This window comes from Zootoca vivipara, chromosome 8 (assembly GCF_965207765.1).
Source record: "Zootoca vivipara chromosome 8, rZooViv2.hap1.1, whole genome shotgun sequence".
In the NCBI taxonomy this organism is placed as follows: domain Eukaryota; kingdom Metazoa; phylum Chordata; class Lepidosauria; order Squamata; family Lacertidae; genus Zootoca; species Zootoca vivipara.
The window spans coordinates 31,931,893-31,952,773 of record NC_142591.1 but is presented as its reverse complement, the minus strand read 5'-3'; the positions used below and the strand labels follow the sequence as shown (position 1 = coordinate 31,952,773).

The 20,881-nt window shown below is 37.7% G+C and overlaps 1 protein-coding gene across 4 annotated transcripts in view; it reads left to right on the top strand.

The window, feature by feature from the left end:
* Positions 1-20,254, top strand: part of ATP9B (ATPase phospholipid transporting 9B) — a 123,184-nt gene extending 102,930 nt beyond the window's left edge. For all 4 annotated transcript variants that reach the window (XM_060277933.2, XM_060277931.2, XM_060277932.2 and 1 more), the window contains exons 16-29: positions 4,400-4,561; positions 4,800-4,892; positions 6,868-6,951; positions 7,738-7,908; positions 9,153-9,251; positions 10,693-10,782; positions 12,194-12,338; positions 13,759-13,823; positions 14,073-14,228; positions 14,348-14,412; positions 14,997-15,105; positions 15,913-15,970; positions 16,316-16,519; positions 17,728-20,254. In XM_060277933.2, coding sequence (XP_060133916.2) covers positions 4,400-4,561; positions 4,800-4,892; positions 6,868-6,951; positions 7,738-7,908; positions 9,153-9,251; positions 10,693-10,782; positions 12,194-12,338; positions 13,759-13,823; positions 14,073-14,228; positions 14,348-14,412; positions 14,997-15,105; positions 15,913-15,970; positions 16,316-16,519; positions 17,728-17,864 — 1,638 coding nt within the window. In that variant the 3' untranslated portion in view covers positions 17,865-20,254. The remainder of the gene's footprint in view (positions 1-4,399; positions 4,562-4,799; positions 4,893-6,867; positions 6,952-7,737; positions 7,909-9,152; positions 9,252-10,692; positions 10,783-12,193; positions 12,339-13,758; positions 13,824-14,072; positions 14,229-14,347; positions 14,413-14,996; positions 15,106-15,912; positions 15,971-16,315; positions 16,520-17,727) is intronic.
* The last annotated feature ends 627 nt before the right edge of the window (positions 20,255-20,881 follow it).

Here is a 20,881-nt window from a genome sequence, read left to right as displayed (position 1 = left end):
TGTTCTGAATACAATCTAGTTAGGTACCATCCTCAGTGAATATCAGCTTTACTTTGTGATCATTACAGTTACTTTATGTCTCCTGAAATTCTTGCAAAAAAATTTTTTTTGAGAATTTTTTAAAAAGTGTTAGTCGTAAGCAAAAATAAAGTTGTGAAAATGTTCCGATAACCTAAAAATCTTTGTATCACAAAAAGAAAGCTACAACTGAAAAGACCAGAAGGTCTTTATCATAATTTTTTTAAGAGCTCTATTGATGCTATCCTTGCAAATGACTGGAGCCTAAGGAAAATAATGTAAATGGTTCATTATTTAGCTTATTGAACTTTCTTGCAGTTAGGTTGACAGATGATGCAATGTTTCCCAATCACACAACTACCATTTTAAAAGCATTTTTATTGAATATACTGCTGTGAATATTGCACCCTGGAGCTTTATTTAGGGAAATGGTTCAATTGATGTTTTCTTTTTAACCTCATTTGTTGACCTATCAAAACATATTTGGTTAATAAGCAATAGTATCATTTGACAGACTGGTTTTATGCATTCAGTGTTTTTAAACAATGCAGTGTTTTCTGATAATTTATAGCTGATCGCATTTGTGACAGCATATACTAGTATTCTTTGCAGCATGCACCATATAGTCTTAAAACGGCAGAAAATGTTCACAGCCGACGATCAAGAAAAATATGTAAATAGTTCAAGCATATATCATTCTTTTGCTAAAACATTAAAACTTTACAGAATATATTGAAAACATTCCACAATAAATGAATGAATAGGAAGAACCCAGTTTCAAGTATGCACAGTATTAATGGGCATTGAAATGTCTGATAACAAATTTTGAAGGAATTAAGACCAATGGGAAGCTTCATTATAATGCATGTAGCTACTGTAGTTTCAGATAAGTAACTTATTCTGTATTCATAGCATGAGCTCTACTTATGCCAAGCTCATTGTTTCTTATGATAAGTGATCAATATTTCATTTTCTCTGAAAGAATGGAAAGTTTCATTTGTCTACTCCTTGTGCCCTCTACAGCATACCAAGGAAAGGGAACATATTGAGAATTCCACTGATGAAACCTAACTGCTGATGCTCTGTTATCATACATGTATGCCCAGTTAAATCATAGAAAGCTGGTGATAAACTAATGAAATGAACAGTCATAAAAGGATATGAACTTAGTAAATAGAGCAGTAAGTTCAAAGGTCACAAGCCCAAATAATTCAGATACTTACTATGAACAGGAGCCTTTGAAGACCTTTGCCCCTCTTTGGTCAGTGAAGATGGATTAGTCACAATTTTAATGATGGCTAATTCTAATGAACTAGCTTCTTATTTGCTACACTTTACCTGCACATATACCAAAACATCCAACGTTTGAAATATTAAACTTTATTTCAATATTTTGTGAATACATGGTGGGGGAAGAGCAATGGAATTAAAGTAAAATAAAAAGTAATACAAAGTTTAATAAAAAATGTTCACAAAAATGATATTGCTGTTGTTACATTTCTAAATTAGAGGTGGGGCAGACTCAAGGCTTGTCACATCTACTATATATATACAGTGGAACCTCGGTTTATAAACACCTCGGTTTACGAATTTTCGGTTTACGAACTCCGCGGACCCATCTGGAACGGATGAATTCACTTTCCATTACTTTCAATGGGAAAGTTCGCTTCAGTTTATGAACGCTTCAGTTTAAGTACTCTGCGGACCATCTGGAACAGATTAATCCACTTTCCATTACTTTCAATGGGAAAGTTCGCTTCAGTTTATGAACGCTTCAGTTTATGAACAGACTTCCGGAACCAATTGTGTTCATAAACCGAGGTACCACTGTATATCAGAAATAGCAGATCTGCGCACAAGCTCAGCATAAGAATTAGTTTCTAGTACAGAACTGAACTCACTTTTAAAATTCACTCCCTGTTTCTCCTCCAAACTTTTTTTTTTATCAGCAACCTAATTTGGGGACAGGGAAGGCTTTTTGTTTTATATATTTGAAAGATTTATATTCTGCCCTTCATTGTACATAATCTCAGGGCTGGTCACCTTAAAATAACAACAATATAAAAACATACAGTACTATATAAAATCCATCTGTAAACCTGTAAACCAGTAAAACCATCTCAAAACCTGCATCGCTTAATCTGCTTCCTATGAGAATGCTAGGTGCCTTAATAGCTCAAGAAGAGATGGGGTTTCAGTCAGTGTGGATAACTGAACAGCATTGGTAGCAGTTGTGCTGCAGGGAGCAGAGCATCCCACAGCTGGGGGGTGGCACCACCAAACTAAAGCACCTTGGGCTTCACTCATTTGTGGAATGACATGAAGGGCCTCAGTTGCCAACTCTCTTTTGAGTCAGAGAAAAGGGCACAACACCCTTAAGAGGTGGTCTTTTTCCTTTTGTATGCAAGTTTTCTCCCTGTTCCATTTCCATTTGGAGCAAGGCCAAATGATTTGTGGTAGCACAGGAGACACTGTATTCCAGGTTGCTATGGCTCTCATCCTAATTGCACTCATGGACCCTTCCATGAGCATGAGACTCATTTTGTCAAAAGAAACTTCTTCCCATAAATGAAGAAGATTAGGATCCAAGCCTAGTTTTCTTTGAGTACTGTTGATAGGCTAACATATTTGACTGAACTACCAGATACTGATATTTTGGGATTCTCTAATAAATGCATAAGCCTGGTGATTCTTCTCTATTGGCTCCTTGGCCTTATCTGTTAGCACAGGTATAACTCTCTAAAATGTAGCTGTGCTATAAACTGCCAACTCAACATGCATGTGAAGCCAAGCATAAACTAAATAATAAACAGATGTGAGTCACCAAATATAGAACACTCAAGTCCTCGTTGCAAAGGGACACAAATGAGATGATAGGGTATTAACGGAAAGATGCAATTTACAGGTCAGAATGTAATAGTAACCTTTCACTGTGAAAATTGAAAATTAACCTTTGGGGTATTGGATCATTTGCAGCTAATATAGTGAGCTTGTTAGACGAACTTAAAACAGCTTTTGTTGTGCATCTGAAAATGACATTTTAAAGTGTATTTATTTTGGACTATTTCTCATGTAGTAATCATTTCACCATATTTTAATTTACTGATGCTTACAATAATACACATGCAGCAGCATGTCTTTCAGACTGCCCCCCCTATACTCAAATAAACTTTGCTCATTAATTACTAGGCACTGAGTTCTTTCTTAATTTCTTACTAGTAGCATCTATTTCCTGATGCATGCCTAATGAAGGCAGGTCAGTTTAGCTAGCTCTTCTTTGGGTTCTTTATAGAACAGGGCAGCTCGAATTTTCATACCAAGTGGACCACAAGAGAACGTCAACATAGATTACTGTCCTGTCGGGGAGGGGGGGGGAGGGAGGAGTGAGCCTAAAATTTGATGCTCCCCAGCCCTCACACTGCCTTCCCAAAGCTGGGTAAGCAAGTCTTTGGGGAGAAGGCGTAAGGCTTTGGCAGGGTCCTAGAGTCTTCCTACCTCCGTCCTGAAGGTAACTAGGCTTTGGGAAGGAGATGGGTAGACTGCAGGAACATGGCAGAGCCCTCACACCTCCTTACCAAAACCCAGAGCCTCATTAACCTGGTTTTGGGAAGGCAATGTGGGGTCAAATGTTGTCAAGGGCCGCCAAAAAAGGCCTTGGGGGCTGCATGTGGCCTTTGGGCTGCAACACTCAGTGTTTCAGATTCCTTCAATTTCCAACATAAAAAGGTATACACATCACTGGTACCAAACTGTATGGGAAACAGTTATGAGCTTTTCATTATCTGAAGAAGTGTGCATGCACACGAAAGATCATACCAATGACAAACTTAGTTGGTCTCTAAGGTGCTACTGGAAGGAATTTTTTTATTTTGTTTCGACTATGGCAGACCACCACAGCTACCTACCTGTAACTAGAGCTTATCATTGTTTGTAATGGATTTATGAATACCTGTACAGTCATAACTTGGATCCCGAACACCCTGGAACTTGGACGTTTTGGCTTCTGAACGCTGCAAAGCCAGAAGTGATTGTTCCGGTTTGCGAATGTTCTTTTGGAATCTGAACATCCAATGGGGCTTCCACAGCTTCTGATTGGCTGCAGGAGCTTCCTGCAACCAATGAGAAGCTGTGATTTGGTTTTTGAATGTTTTGGAAGCCAAACAGACTTCTGGAATAGATTCCGTTCGACTTCCAAGGTACGACTGTATATTGTAATCCTTAAGGGATTTTGTTGGCCTGGTATTTCATACCTTGGCTTATATATGGTACAAAAAATTCTTGTTTTTTAAGTTTTTAGATTCTACAGTTAATCATAGACAATTGTGTGCAGTTTTATTTGCACTGGATACAATTGACAATCAAAACTTATTTCTCTTTTTAGGTAGCTCTGGTACAATGGACAGAAAGTGTTGGTCTTACTTTGGTGAGCAGGGATTTCACTTCAATGCAGCTGAAAACCCCCAGTGGACAGATTCTGACATACTATATTCTGCAAATTTTCCCTTTTACATCTGAAAGCAAACGAATGGGAATCATAGTGAGAGTAAGTTTTGTCAGTATTTTTTCTTCATCTGTTTTGCAGATCATATATTTATGAAAGTTTATTGTTTTGAAAATGAGTACAAGTTTTCAAATATAAAAGTTGGCTAACTATATGAATAATATAAATTTGTCCTCAAATACTTTATGTCTTTGGTAATAACTTACCAAAGGCTATGGGTCTTTGCCTGTGGTATGAGTAGACTATGCTGTTTTCCAATATATAGTCTCTTCCCCTGCAGGATGAATCTACAGGTGAAATTACGTTTTACATGAAAGGTGCAGATGTTGCAATGTCCTCCATTGTTCAGTATAATGACTGGCTAGAAGAGGAGGTAAGAAATGTTAAAAACAGTTGTTTCAATATGAGATGAAAAAGTAACTGTTTTACTTTGTCATAAGGAAATGTAGAACTGTGAAATTAAAGAACAGAAACAAAATAGTAATGGCTTCCAGTCCAATAACATCTGTCTGCTTCTAAGATAGAAATAATGAACCAAAGAAATAATGGATTGTGAAATGCAATTAAGTGTATCACTAATAGGTTTTAAAGAGTTGCAGTGGTTTAGAAATTTTGTATAATGCAAAAAGAAGAAGAAAGTTAACTCTCAAATTAAACAACAGATGGGTGTCCTTTTTAAGTATTCAGAATTCATTCCAGAACAAATAAACATATAAAATGAGGTTGAAAGAGCTTCTTTAGATGCACCCAACTTTTTTCTTTTATTTTCTTTTTAACTACCATACATTTTTACTGTATCATTAAGCTATAAATAAATTTATTTTCACAAACTAAATACATTGCACTGTGTTGCTGTACTAGACACCAGCAATTGTCTTAATTTGACCTTACATATAGACAATATGGTAATGTGATGATCACACAATGCATGTTCATAATGGTATTGGCAATATAAATCAATACCTGCTTCAGGCAGTTTGATTTAATCAGGGGCATGAATAAATTAAACTCCCTGAAGAGCTAATAAAGTGTCATAAAAATTACTTTTGGCGATAATGATGCACAATTAATTGTAAAATACTTGCTTAATTTATTTAGCATTATGAGGTCAAATCAATAATCATTTTGCACTAGACAGCATCAAGCATTTTAAAGAATCATTAATGTTGCTGTTTTGTATTATTTTTAATTCTTGTGTTTTAATTTAACAAAGTAAACTTACTACCAATTATATTTATGCTATAGTAATATAATTCACCTATTACACATAGATACATCAGCCTGTAAAACTAATCTAAAAATCATTTTAAATATGTGTAACTTGGGTGGGCAGGAATGAAACTTGTTGAAATAAACCAATGGCTTACGAATCATGTAGAGGACCACATAAATGTTTGGTTGAATATTCACAATCAGGCTTCCTTATTTTCAGCTTTATTTGCTGTTTTTACATAGAACTTCCATGACACTTATTTGTTTTTACTATCAGTTTATGTATTTATTATACTACTATCCCACCTTTTATGGTAAGTCATCACATTTTTCAATAAAAATGTTTAAAACAAACATATAAAACATGTTAAATCTTTTAAAACATCAAAGTAAAAAATATATAAGGGGACAGCAGTAAAATCAATACAAGGCTTGGATAAGTTTAAAAAGGGTATTTGGGTGCAGCTTTAAAGGACATGGGGGGGGCAAAGAATTGCTGGGAGAGGGAATTCCACGTCTGAAAAGGCCCTCACCCTGGTACATACCAGTTTAGAAACAGGGCCGTCTTAAGCATATCTGGCGCCCTGGCACCGTGGTGCAACGGATCCCTCCAGCACCCCCGCCCCGTCCCGTTTCCCAGCACGGCATAGAGTAATCCTGTTAAAAACTGGTTGCAAACCACATCGGTGGTCTTCTCAACCAATATACTTCTATATTATTTGGATTAAGTTTATTTGCTTGCCCTCCCAGAACTGCCTCCAGCCACTTCTTTCAGGTTTCCACTGCCTCTCTTGAATAGTAGATGGAAGTGAGCATTAGAAATGTGAGAGGCTGGAAGCTTGAAGCGCCACAAAAGCCAGTAGCTCTGGGGTGGAAAAGGCCACCCTCCAGAACCACCTTCTGGACTCACCCTTTCAGAAAGGGCTGGAGCTGGTATAACTCTCCCTTGAATAGCTGGGAGAAACTTGCAAAATGATGTTGCATCATTTCCAGCCTTAGAGTTTTTTCTCATTGATCATTCATTTGCAATATCAAAGCCTATTAATATGAGTTGGGTGAATTGGCCCCTATCACTTGTAAAGCCATTTCTGCATGATTCATGACTATGCTTTATTGTTTATTATATGCAATTTTAGTGTGGTAACATGGCAAGAGAAGGACTACGCACTCTGGTTGTTGCCAAAAAATCATTAACCGAAGAACAGTATCAGGATTTTGAGGTAGAAAACCCTTGTATTATACTGATGCTTTTGATTTACTCTGGGTTTAACAACACACTTAATCCAAAATACTTCAGTGTTTCAAAATAATTTAGAATGTTAAACCTCTGGCTAATATAGACTAATGATGAGCGAGATCTACTCTAGCTTGTTTTATCATAGGCTCAGTCTTTGCGGGCTTTTAGGAGAAAACTTTGAGAAAACTTGGACTTTTCTCAAGAAAGCTTGAAAATACACTGAGCCCCATGAAGCTTTCTCCCAGACCTCCATCATCACAGCTCTTGCCCTCTTCTCAAACTTATCTCTGAGTGGAGGAGAAAACCTGGCAGCAAGGAAGGCTGTCAACAGTTGAAGCCTCATCTTTAAGTTTTCAGGCTTGTTGTCTCCTGTGCATTGAGCTATGGAATGTTGTTCCTCTAAGACAGTGGTTTTCAACCAGTGTTCTGTGGCACCCTAGGGTGCCTTGAATGATGGTCTGGGGTGCCACGAGAACACTGGCCTCTGTCCCTCTTTCCTTCCTTTTTGACCAATGTAGTTGGTCAAGGGAGCCGTGGACTCAAAAAGGTTGAAAATTTCTGTCTTGAAGCAGTATGCTTCTGTATATCAGTTGTTGTGAATCAAAGTGCGGGCGGGGGGGGAATTTGTTGTACTGAGGTTTGCCAATGTGAGAACAAAGTGCTGGACTAACCCAGCGGGACTGCTCTTACATCCTTGTGGTAGTGTCCCAGCTGGCAACAAGTAAAAACCTTTTATGCATATAAAGTTAGATTTTTGTCTTGTAAATAGAATCGATACAACCAAGCAAAATTAAGTATACATGACAGAACCCTCAAGGTGGCCGCTGTTGTGGAGAGTTTAGAAAGAGAAATGGAATTACTGTGTCTCACTGGAGTTGAAGATCAACTACAGGCTGATGTCAGGCCAACTCTGGAGATGCTTCGAAATGCTGGAATAAAGGTACTAGCTTGTGTTTTGTCAGATAGTTAACTTGTTTCTTTAAATTTGTTGTCTTTGCATGGTAGATTTATTTCCACAAATAGCAAATGATTCAGTCTGCTACCATGTGAGAAGGAAGCAACACAAGGAGCGTTTGGATACTGGATAACCTCCTGCAGATCAGGCCGCAGAACTAAAGAGAGAGAAAGGAGGAGCCCAGCTCTGTTCTCTTATACCCATGTTGTCACTTCTCATGGAAGACTTATTTAACTATTACAGCAATAGATAACTATTCCATGAAGAATGTGTACAAAAGTACACATAAATATATTCTGTACCTGCAACGGTCATAAAATGTTTCTCTGTGAAATATTCCATGAATGCAGCCACAGACACATCTGTTTGAATAACAGTACTGACTTACCTCACATGACCTTCGTCTGGCAGTTCCCTCGTTGAGAGAAGCCAAGTTACAGGGAACCAGGCAGAGGGCCTTCTCGGTAGTGGCACCTGCCCTGTGGAACGCCCTCCCATCGGGTGTCAAAGAGAAAAACAACTACCAGATTTTTAGAAGTCATCTGAAGGCAGCCCTGTTTAGGGAAGCTTTTAATGTTTAATAGATTATTGTATTTTATTTTTTCTGTTGGAAGCCGCCCAGAGTGGCTGGGGAAACTCAGCCAGATGGGCGAGGTATAAATTATTATTATTATTATTATTATTATTATTATTATTATTATTATTTGTCCTATCAACCTAAACTACCTGTTCTTCCTACACAGAGCTTCAACCAGTAGCAGATGGGGCGAGGGCAGGAGTGGTGCTGCTCCTCTCCTGATCTCTTGGCTGGTGAATCACTGCTGCTTCCTGGGAAGGTGAGTGGGAGATACAAGATGGTGGGGAGCTCAGCACTGTGTGAACATGCTGGTAGGAGGGCTGTATTAACTCCCTCAGTGCATTTGCACAGCCCTAACCTCCCCACAAACTTGTACCTCCCACTCTTAGTATAAAGCAGCAAATCTGCTGCTAAGAGGTCAGGTGAGCACTTCTGCCCCATCGCACCATCCACTACTGGCTCAACAGCTGCACCCTGCACCATATCCTTAGCAGAGGGGGACCTATACTTTTTTGTTTAATGATATATAATAAGAATTTGCTTTGATAGACAGCAATTGAATACAATGCTCAGGACAGAGATACATTTGCATTTTTTGTGAACACAATAGACAAGTAATAGTCAACTAAACTGACTCTCAATTACTTCATAGATATGGATGTTAACAGGAGATAAATTGGAGACAGCTACTTGTATTGCAAAAAGCTCTCACCTAGTATCCAGAGCACAAGATATTCATATTTTCAGACCTGTAAGTATTGCTACCAGTACTTTGTTTCTTGTCACCCTTAGCAATGTCTGCAACTGTTGTGGTGTTTGCTAAAGACGTGATATGTGTTCTTTCATTTTGTCGTGTCATTCATTTTATCAGACAGACAGACAGACAGACAGACAGACAGACAGACAGACAGTATGGTAAAAGAATGAATTCCAGTGGGTATGCTATACACCCTTAGCTGTCCCAGTATAATTTGGTTTTTATGTTTCATGACATCTGTTGAATTATGCACATACTGTATACTCATGTTCTCATGCACCTACATGCCCACGTACTATGCGCCTGCACAGGCCATGTCAATGGGAACCATACAGAAAAAGTCTTATGTTTCAATTTGACCCCATGTCAGAGGATAGCTAAAGTGCAGTAAAGCCAGCTTAGTGTCTTTCCAACTACACTGAGAACATATTGACAGCTTTTTCTGATAGTCAAGGCCAGAGATTGAGGAACTCCAGTCTGTGAGCTAATCTTGGTCTGCTGGCTTTGACTCACATGGTCATTTCCCCCAGACTATGCCCATATTCCTGGAGTACCCCTTGCAAGTTTACCCATCCTCACTTAGTGCATGAGGACTTCCTCTCTTGGAATTATATTTGCATGAAAATGTCCCTTCTGCTCCACATTCCTTATACAGTAATACCTCGGGTTACGAACGCGATCCGTTCCGGATCGCAGTTCGTAACCCGAATAGTTCGCAAACCGAGCGCTATGGGTGCCGCCATTTTGCGCATGCGCAAATCTCGCGATCGCGCGCGTGCGATCGCGCGCGCGCGCGCCGAAAACACTTCCGGGTTTGCGCAGTTCGTAACCCGAACTGTTCGCAAACCGAGGTGTTCGTAACCCGAGGTACGACTGTATCTTATATCTTATCTCTTTGGAAATCCTGGGGTAGAATACAGTTTCTCATTGCAATAGATTTTCATCTTCTATGAAGTATTGCACTGGTCTGATATAGCACTAAACCAATGATTTAGCATTATGAGAATGTGCCACAATTTGTGCAATTTCTGCTCCTCTCCCCACTCCCCAGCTTTGCATCATTCCGAAGGGGAGTTTTAGAAAATTTCACCTACTCAGCCTCCCTTCAGCTTTGAAGATATTGCTGTATCTTGATTATTTACAGTGGGAGGCAAGAGGTGTTGCAGGAATGGGGGGGGGGTGTTGGTCTTTGTCTCCATAAAATGATATTTAAATCTCTTCTAGAGATTTAAGGATGGAAAAAATCAGAGTAATTCCACCATAGTAAAAAGCAGATGGGTGATAGATTAGATAGATTGATTAGATAGATGGATGGATGGATGGATAGATAGATAGATAGATAGATAGATAGATAGATAGATAGATAGATAGATAGATAGATACTGGTATATTACGGTCACACCTTAAACTGTTGAATGCTTCCTTTTTTATTAAGGTTACAAGTCGTGGAGAGGCTCATTTGGAGCTAAATGCATTCAGAAGGAAACATGACTGTGCATTGGTAATATCTGGGGACTCTCTGGAGGTAAGGCCCTGACTTTTGTCAGTGACTGTACTGTTAAGGTAATTTAAAAATTGATTGATTCTAAGTACTTTTACCACCAGACTGCCAAAAGAGGACCCGAATAACACCTTTGGTCTGCAGTTTGTTTTACATCAAAGACACTTAATACTGTAAGATCAAACCAAGTTGAGGAACAGTTACCCAGAATATCTTTTATCTGATACCAGCCTTGGACTCATTGAAATAAATGGAACTACTTTGAGTATAACTTTGTTATCACCTTCCTTCTGCAAAAATACTTGTTTGTCATTTCACAATATCAAAGATGATAATAACTTTCTGTGAGTTAAATTCTCCAATTTAAATTCGGGGGGGGGGGGAGCCTCTCCAAGAGTTGCAGTGCCCTACCCTGCCCATTCAGCAATATAAGTGTGCTTGCAAACTACCAGTTACAATTTACAGAGACACTGGCACAAGAATCACTTAGGAGATTTTTACTGGAAAGTTTTAAGAATCAGCATTATCGTGTGTGTTTTTTTGGGGGGGGTAGTTTTTAAACTTATTTTTTCAGTTTCTAAAAACACTTAAACAATCTCCATATATCCCACCCGCAACAAACATTCATTTCACACACAATGTAGCTTATATAGTCAAACATTAAGCAGATATGTAACAATAATTACACTCTGTTAAGTGTCTTGTACTCCATACGGGTTGTCCATGAGTGAGTTGTAGGTATTCTTGATTGCATCTTTTTTGGAAGCAACAAATTAGTTCCACCCTCAGCTAGTCCCCTAGCAAATCTGTTTGCTCCTTCTTTGAGTTCTGCAGAAGGAGTCAATATGTGGGCAAGCCTCTTGTTCTTGCAATAGTGTCTATTCCTGTTGGGAAGGATGAGCTTGCCCCACGATGAGTTGTGAGGAGGTCAGGAATATCTGTCATGGACATGATCATCGGAAGCTGCCTTATGCAAACAATTGGTCTTTTTGCTCAGTCTTGTTGACAGTCCCTGGCAGCAGCACTTCAAGTTTTCATGCAGAAGCCCTTTCCACCTCTCTCTAGAGATAACATGAATGGAACCTTTGCATTCAAAGCATGTACTGTATTAACATGCTCTAATAGATCCTGTTTTGTGTTGTATCAAAATTAAGGTACAAGATAAATAGTATGTTCTTTAATCTTCATTCACACACCACAGTGATTTCCATTGATGAAGAAACAAACTGCCTTTTAGACTTTACAATAGCAGACATTTATCTACCATTTCTTTCTATCTTGCCCATAGCCCATGGTACATGTACTTCTGGTGCATGGGAATAGCACTGAAAAGTGATCCAACTTTCAACTAACTGCTTGGTCTCATGTTGTTTAAGCTAAAAATACTGCTGGAGTTCTGTTGAGTGGTAAACCCCCAATATGTTGCTTTTTGTAGGTCTGCTTGAAATACTACGAGCATGAATTTGTGGAACTAGCTTGTCAGTGTCCAGCTGTAGTATGCTGCCGATGTTCACCCACCCAAAAGGCCCACATAGTAAAATTGTTGCAACACCACACAGGAAAACGTACTTGTGCAATAGGTAAGCATCCACTCTGGTTTTATTCCTGTTGACAAACTAATGATATGTCTGTCCTCTCAAGTACAATAATGACTAAGGAACTGTCCTGGATAATTTAATATGTGAATGTTATACTTTCATTTATTTATTTTCGTAAAAACATTGAAAAAATGTGAAGAATTAAAATGCTCTGCTTTAATCATTAATTCTTGGTACTAAAAATATTTAAAATGCATTATTAAAAGTATATTATCATGTGTAATGATGTGTGTAGCTTCCTCACGAGTAACCGGCTCCAAGCCCTGTGCTTGGGTTTTACAGGGTTTTATTATATACATATGTACAAGACAGAGCAACAAAAGCATGACTGTACTAATCCGATTCAGAATCCGGAAGCATGTCCCTTCGTGATTTACGCCAGCATAACCCCCGGGGCACCCGGAACCTCCTCCGTTGTTCCCTCCTCTTTTCCCCCATCCTCTGTTGGGGTGAGGGTGCTGGTTGAGCACCCTCTCCACTAGAGCTGGTCAGTTGAGGGGCCAGCGCTGTGGCTCTTGGAGCCGCCTCCTCTTGAGTGCTTGGTTCCGCCCTTTGCAACTCTTCTTCTGGAGCTCTCCTCAACATCCCTAAGGGTTTTCAACTCCTCCTGAGCCTCAGTCCTACCTTCCGGTGGAAGCTGCCAGGCGCTAGGTGCTGGGGCTCTGGCAGCGTCCAGGAGGTCTCACTCCGACCCACCAGGCTCTTCGCTGACCCCTGGTGGTTCCCTGACACCCAGTATCCTTTGATTTTACTTTGAGCTTATTTTTCTATGACAGTATTCAAATCCTTTATGCCACACAAATAGTCCAGATACACAAGTACCGTACTATTTTTTCTTAATAAATTTCATGATACTTCCCATTCATTCTAATTCAGGTTCTCAAAAGGTTTTGTTTATCATAGTCTTGGATCATAAACTTACATTTTCAAGTACTTGACGAAGAGCGTCCACATCAAAAGATTTTTTGCTGCTTATTCCTTGCTCAGTGATAGTTCAAGCTGATACATGAATTTCTGTATAATAGCAATATAGCAGGTTCTTGCTACTGCCCAGCAGATAATTAAGCCCATTTAAATCAATAGGTTTAAGAAGGCTCAGTTGCTACATTTTTTTTATAAAAATGTGCAATTAATAAGTGGATCTCCAGTATTTCATATCTCTGAATGGTCAATTTAAATGTAAGGGATCAGAAATCATTGAAGTGAGAGATATATACTGACCTGTAATATGTCTGCTTTTTGTTTTGCATTACCAAAACTGAGGTTAGAAATAACCTTCTAACCTAAACGCTAATTCAGATAACTTGTTAAATTAATTCCAAGTGAAACTAAATTCAACAAGCAAATTTTAAAGATTGTGGAACTGGTCTATAATGTGACAGGTGATTGTACTTTTTTTCAGGTGATGGAGGAAATGATGTCAATATGATCCAAGCAGCAGACTGTGGAATTGGAATTGAAGGAAAGGTATATTTATTACAGAGTTTTTTAAATGTATACTTTATAATGTGTTGGAATCCACTGGTTAAAATTGTAAATACATTTGGTATATGTATATCTTACTCAGTTCATAGTAAAAGTTCATGCTGGGTATAAATCACAATCACTTGAATTTTCAGATTTGGAGGTGCTCATAAATAGATTGTACTTTTTCCAATGTGATGTTTACAGTGTTGATCTTTTTTTTAAAATGTGTGATTCTTATTTTCAATTTAGGAGGGGAAACAAGCTTCTTTGGCTGCTGATTTTTCAATTACACAATTTAAACACATTGGCCGGCTGCTGATGGTACATGGTCGAAATAGTTACAAAAGATCTGCCGCACTTGGTCAATTTGTCATGCACAGAGGCCTTATTATTTCAACTATGCAGGTATTTAATTCTTTTTGCTTTCATGGTGAACTGTTTACCAACATTGTTCTAGTCATTTAAATAATTTCCCCAGATTATCTGTAGGAATCCCAATATAATATACTGTGTTCTTCCTCTAGGCTGTGTTTTCTTCAGTCTTCTATTTTGCATCTGTTCCTTTATACCAAGGTTTCCTCATGGTAGGGTAAGTAAGAGATTCAGTTCTACAAAAACTTTATTTCAGAGGTGTTTGGGGTGTTTTTTTTTAACAGCCATTGTCATTATGTTAATGGCTATTAGTTATAATGAACAGTAACATTCATTATGTTACCACTATTATGGCATGTAATATGTTACCATTATAGATGGCCACTATAATCCTTTTCTTGTGGCCTTAAAACCAGTACTAATTCTAGACAGAAACCAGTGAATTGAAGCATGTGCCACTAATGGCTACTTCACACAAGTCAAATTTAGTACATAAAAGTGAGTTACGTGTAGAAAAGTACACAAATCCCTTGTTTAGTTTATCTCATGCTTGCTAACCCACATGCAGCAGGAGGCCTCAATTTTCAATGAGTTCCTGCGAACGTCCCTCTTAAGTATAAACGGGATAAAACAAATACATAATCAGATTGTGTTATTTTGATTGGTGAAGATAAATATGTCCAAAGCAAGACTAACATACGCCATAGCTTGCCATGGGCACCAGGATATTATTATGGAAGTGAAAGCAACTTTATGTAAAGGATACATTTTTAAATATTTTTCAAATGATTTCTCCCTGAGGTATGCAACCATATACACGATGTTCCCAGTTTTCTCCTTAGTGCTGGATCAGGATGTGAAACCGGAAACGGCACTCCTTTATCCAGAACTTTATAAAGACCTTACTAAGGTAAGAGTTTTCAAAACGGGTCCATGTGGGCAACATTCTTTCTTTCCTTTTTTTTCTCTCCCCCCCCCTTGGCCCTTGTTCATTTATTTCATAAAATTTGTACACCATTTGATTGCAAAAAAAACCAAAAACCCTTAAAGCAGTTTACAAAAAGAGTTGCCACTTCCAGAGCAAAATATTATAGTGATAAGTTGACATAGCATACATCTTGCCTTGAACACTGGGCAGTTTCTTCATATTAAGACCAGCATCAGCACCCTTGAGCAGCTGCTGGGACCCAAGTAGTAGGTGTCGCCCACTGTCTTGACCACAGCTGGTTCTGGGAATCATTCAGTGGCATTGTGGGTAATTTAGATGGTTGGTGGATTCCCAGATCCTGCCACATGGGAGAATGCTCCACCTGTGTGCAGTGAGATACCATGGATACCCTTTGGCATATTATAGTTGCATGTGTTGATTTTAAGGGAGAAAGTGAAATTGTGTGTTATATCAGTAATGAAAAACAAATGTCCCTTTCAAAACTACAGCTGAGGTTGTTTTTTCCAGAAGTGATTATAATTATTGCAAAATTAAACCACAGCACTATATATTCAATAGAGAAATTGAATCCTTTTGCAAAAGTTTAAATAAATCTTTTAGGTTTACCTTACCAAATGTAATTGCTGAAATGTAGCCCATATATTCTATTTTTTAAATCAGGTCGTTTTAGTCCCAAAATATATAATAAAAATGCATAGTTTTTTGCTAATTGAATATATTTTGCCTTGTCAAAGTTGCTTAAAAACTTCTTTTCATTGTTTCTTTTAGGGAAGATCTTTGTCATTTAAGACTTTCCTCATCTGGGTTTTAATCAGTATTTACCAAGGTAAGAGATCTGTCTTGGCTTTTTTCCTTGAGTAATTTTTTTTTTGTCATCTAACAGTTCCATTTCAGCTTTCACAATTAAATTTCCAGAACTTAATGTTTCACCCACAGGGCTTTTAAAATTGCTTCATGTTTATCTTGAAATAAGATATTCAAGTAGTGTCAGACCTATTAATTGCAGTTCAACATTGATCTTTTTTTGCCAAGACTCCATGCATTTTGCCATATTCTCCATGCAGTCCCTGAATGCCTAGAATGAGGAGTGGAAGTTCTGTAACTAACCGTGCATGAAGAAGATGAGCTCTACAGTGAATCCATAATTAAAGTTCTTGTATATCTTTCTCAGGTGGCATTCTGATGTACGGAGCTCTTTTGCTTTTCGAATCTGAATTTGTCCATGTTGTTGCCATTTCTTTCACTGCACTAATCCTGACTGAGCTCTTGATGGTTGCACTTACCATACGAACATGGCATTGGTTAATGGTGGTGGCTGAAATCTTCAGCCTTTGCTGTTACGTGGCCTCGCTTGCATTTCTAAATGAATATTTTGGTGAGTAGTTATCACTTACATAATGGGTAGCATCTATTGTTCTGTTTTAAGATGTGCTATGTTTACACAGCTGTGAGCAGTATTCCAGTAGTTTTTGTCTGAATTCAATTCAGCTGTATTAATTTGATCCAGATATGTGGACTGTCGCCAAAGGTAACACCGGGCAACTTTCATTATATATAAAAATCTGACCTTTATCACAAGCGATTGTGTTAGGATTCCTCTTTGCCAGAGCATTCACATTAAAAATGCTGTTGGAGGTATGGAGTTACAGTACTGACCTCTGTCTTCTGTTTATCTAACTTAGCTCTTAAAAATAACATTCACTTTTAGAATATACTCCAGAATGTATTTTTAAATCTGAAAGGGTATGGCCTGTAGGAGAGTAGCCTTCAGATACTACTAACTACTTTCGAACCTTTCAGCTCTCTCTTAACATATTCCTTTTTTATATATTGCATCTTCTCTTATTTCCTTGTTTTTCTATAAATCTGTCCTTTCTTCTTCTACCTTATCGGAGCAGGTATAGGCAGAGTGTCTTTTGGAGCTTTCTTAGGTAGGTATAATTGCTATTTTCTTAAAGATAAAGTGCCCCACAGAGCACTAGGACAATTTTGCCCAAACAGTAACAAGCATCATTTTTTTGCTAGCATTGAAAAACAAAGTGTTCTTTTCATATTCCACTGCATGGTAATTACTTGGAATCTTAATGGATTTATATTGAAAAGGACTAATCAGGTTCTTAATTGTTTAATTGTTTAATTGAATATGTATTTAAATTTACATGTGCAAATATCAGTGAAAGTGTGTCTTTCAACAATCCTGAAATCTATAAAATTCAACTTTCCAAGTTCAAAATTTGCTTTTAATTTTGTTTAAATCATGCTGGATTTTTAAAAGGTGACATATTTGAACACCTTCCCTTTGTGCTTGGTCATTTGCCTTTGAGCAAGAGCCTGGCATTTTCAAATCTGACATGTTGGTGTTATTCAGTCCATTTTCAGGAGAGACTGATTTAATAAAGCAATTTTAAAAGAAACATATATGACAGTGTACAACTGTGGCCTAATATTAATCAGCTCCCACCACCTCACAGTCTTTTAAAATAGCCTTTGACAAGAGTTCAGTGATATTTATTGATCTTGCACATTGGACATTCCCCCAATTTCCCGCTTTTATAACTTATTTCCCCCTTTTTATGTCTATAGATCTTGCCTTTATCACAACTGTGACCTTCCTGTGGAAAGTGTCAGCCATCACTGTAGTAAGCTGTCTTCCACTTTATATTCTGAAGTACTTAAAACGTAAATTTTCTCCTCCAAGTTACTCCAAACTTACCTCGTAAAAATGACTGCACACCTGTGTTTTTTCCCACCAATGTGACTATACCTAGAAATTGCTTCAAGCATTCACACTCTACTTCAGTCTGTAACAGAGAGAAGAAAAACATTACCTAACCAGAAAAATGGAGCAAACGGCACAAAAAAGATGGGGAACCTCTTCGAGGTGTTACAGTGAGCTTATTAGCAGAACTGTTCAGAAGAAACATATTTCCTTTTGTACACAGCTTTTTTAAACTGAGTTAACAGTGCTTCTGAATTATTTAATTGCTACTGTAAAGGATTTATTCCTACTGCACTATTTTTCTGCACATGAAACGGAAAACATTTTTTTCCTATAAGCTCATAATTTACTGATAGACACATTCTTTCATCGGAATATTCATTAATTCCCACGTAACAAGCCTAGAAACTGTAAATGCGATTGTCTGTATTTGCTGCTCTATGTAACCGATATATGCACTATATGAATTATGTAAGCTGTCTGCGTAGCACAGTATTTGTTTGGGATCTGTGGTCCTTTTTTCCTCCCTTGTACTCTCCATTGCTAGCTGCATTAAGAAATCCGTGTCATAGATAGCAGCCTTTCAATTGCAAATGGAGGCCACATTGCACAAAACGTGATGGAAATGAATTCCTGTACATATTTACATTATACCTACCGATCTGTACAGATTGACCTAGACTTTACTATTCAGTAAATGTTTTATAAACTCCTAGCTGCTTTGTATTTGTAAAGCTATACTCCAGAAGCATAAGCGCATTACTGAACACTTCATATACAACATATATAGAAATTAACCTTGAATGGAAAAAAAAATCCACCAACAATGGGTTCTGTGCAGCTTTCGTCATTTTAGTGGGGATTTTGCTCAAGCCCCATGGGAAATGGTTATGTATCAACCATGCTTAATGGATCATTCCCAAACAGTCTGTTCTGGGTGCAGGAGTTTCTGTGTCTATGCACAACTCCTCTTCCTGGAATGTTTTCCCCATTAATTTCAGTAGATGGAACTGATCCACATACATGGTTCCTCTTTGTACATGTGTATTGACTTTCTGTTTGAATTAATGAGGGTCTCTGCACAAACTTCCTTTGAGCATAGACTGTACATGGAACTCTTGAGTCAGGCAAGTACATGCACATTGTAATTGTTTTCTTAAGGTTACTCAGGTAAAAAGGGTAAAATGGACAACATAATAATAGCAGAAAATCCATCATCTTCCAAAATTTAATCTTTATATTTCTGAGTTAGTTACAACAAAGAAAAGAAAAGAACACAATTTAATCGGATGTAATCTTGATGGATATTTGTCTGAATCTTATGTACTGTATTATTATGCAGGATATTTTTTCTCCTCAGTGCTGTTTCGTTTTTTAAGAAATGTACTAGGTTATTTAGCTTAGTCAAGTACCAGCTGAAAGAATAAATATAATTTACCCATGCTTCTTTACTAAAAATAATAGTTTATTTGTATGTTTTAAGCAATTGATAATTGTATTTTGTATCACATTGTTTTGTTAGACTCTCTCGCAACTCCTTTTATAGTTACTTAGAACCATCATCTTATGCCCTTCTTATTTTATAATGATGCTAATCTTGGACACCTCCACAGACAGACTGTTGCCAAGCTAGTTGAGCTACAATCCAACTCCATTTGTTTTGAAGATGTTTTAATAGCAACTGATCCTTGCTTCTTCTTTTTTAAATAAAAAACTTTTTTTCCATTATAAAAGCAATAAAACCTCATTTCTACCAAATATTCTTATTGAAAGTTTGTAAAATAAACTTGTTTGGTAGTGTTTATGTTATGCTTTGCTCATTAATTTTCTTTCTGTGAACTTCTGGAACAATCAGTTAATCACAGTGCCCACTAGATGTCATCAGGTTGTTGCTGGGGGTGTGTGTGTGTGTGTTATGTGCTGGCACACTGCTCTGCTCATGATATGTGAAATCTGCTAAGCTTTTATCTGTGCTGTGTTTTAATTATTGTAAATGAAAACAGAAAGCTAAAATACGTCCAGTTCTTTTGGAATACTTATAAACAAACAATTGCAAATGACCATCAGCTTATGAACAGAGTAGTCAGCAATATTATATCCAGTGTCCATTTTCCATTGTAATTATTTATCCATATGTTCCAAGCAGGCAAAAACCTCACCGTGTTTAAATTCAGTACATGAACAAAAGGTGCTTGGTCATCTTTTGATATAAAATAACTTTTATTGTGGGCTAAATTAATAAGAAAGAAAAACAGACCTGGTTTAAGAAATGCAAGTCGTTTTACCTGAGCATATCTGTGTACAAGAACGCAAATATACATAAGAGTATTGTGTGTCTCATGTATATATATATATATGTACATATGTATATTAAAAATTAACTGACTATTACATGGTTAGTGTGAGAGCACTGTGTGAAAAGAACACAACCAATATTTGTTACTTACTTGCATCTTATTATACCTAATGCAAACAGGAAAGAAAAGCATTTCACTTTTGTGGTACTTCTACTGCGAGATTTGTAGGTGGAAGTGCAGTGCACAGTACCTGTTACATAACCTTTCCTTTTCCAGCACCTATTCCTATGTGAGGGCACAGAGAGTTAAAGTGTGTGGGCTCATTCGTCCTTTGTAACAGGAGAACATTCTGAAGCAAGTGTACATGGAGTGCAAATATCTAAAACTTGTTTGCCCCAAAAGCAAACAATCATACTAGCCCATGCTACAACAAGATTGGGGAGAAGATGGAGCGATTTGACACCTTTCCCCTTTCTTGATGCTTGTGTCATACTTTGTAAGGAGGAGCTATGGTTTTTTTCTTGCAGGTTAACTCTAGGCATATTTCAACTTGTAAGCGCCCTGAGTTGCATGCACACATGTCATTCGATATATGAAATTGCATGACATGTGCAAGTGTAATTCAGGATGCTGAGGCCGTTATTATGACATATAAAATCCTTGAATGCAGCAAGGTATGGTCATCAGAAACATGACTTCCCTGTTGAAATAGCATTGATTT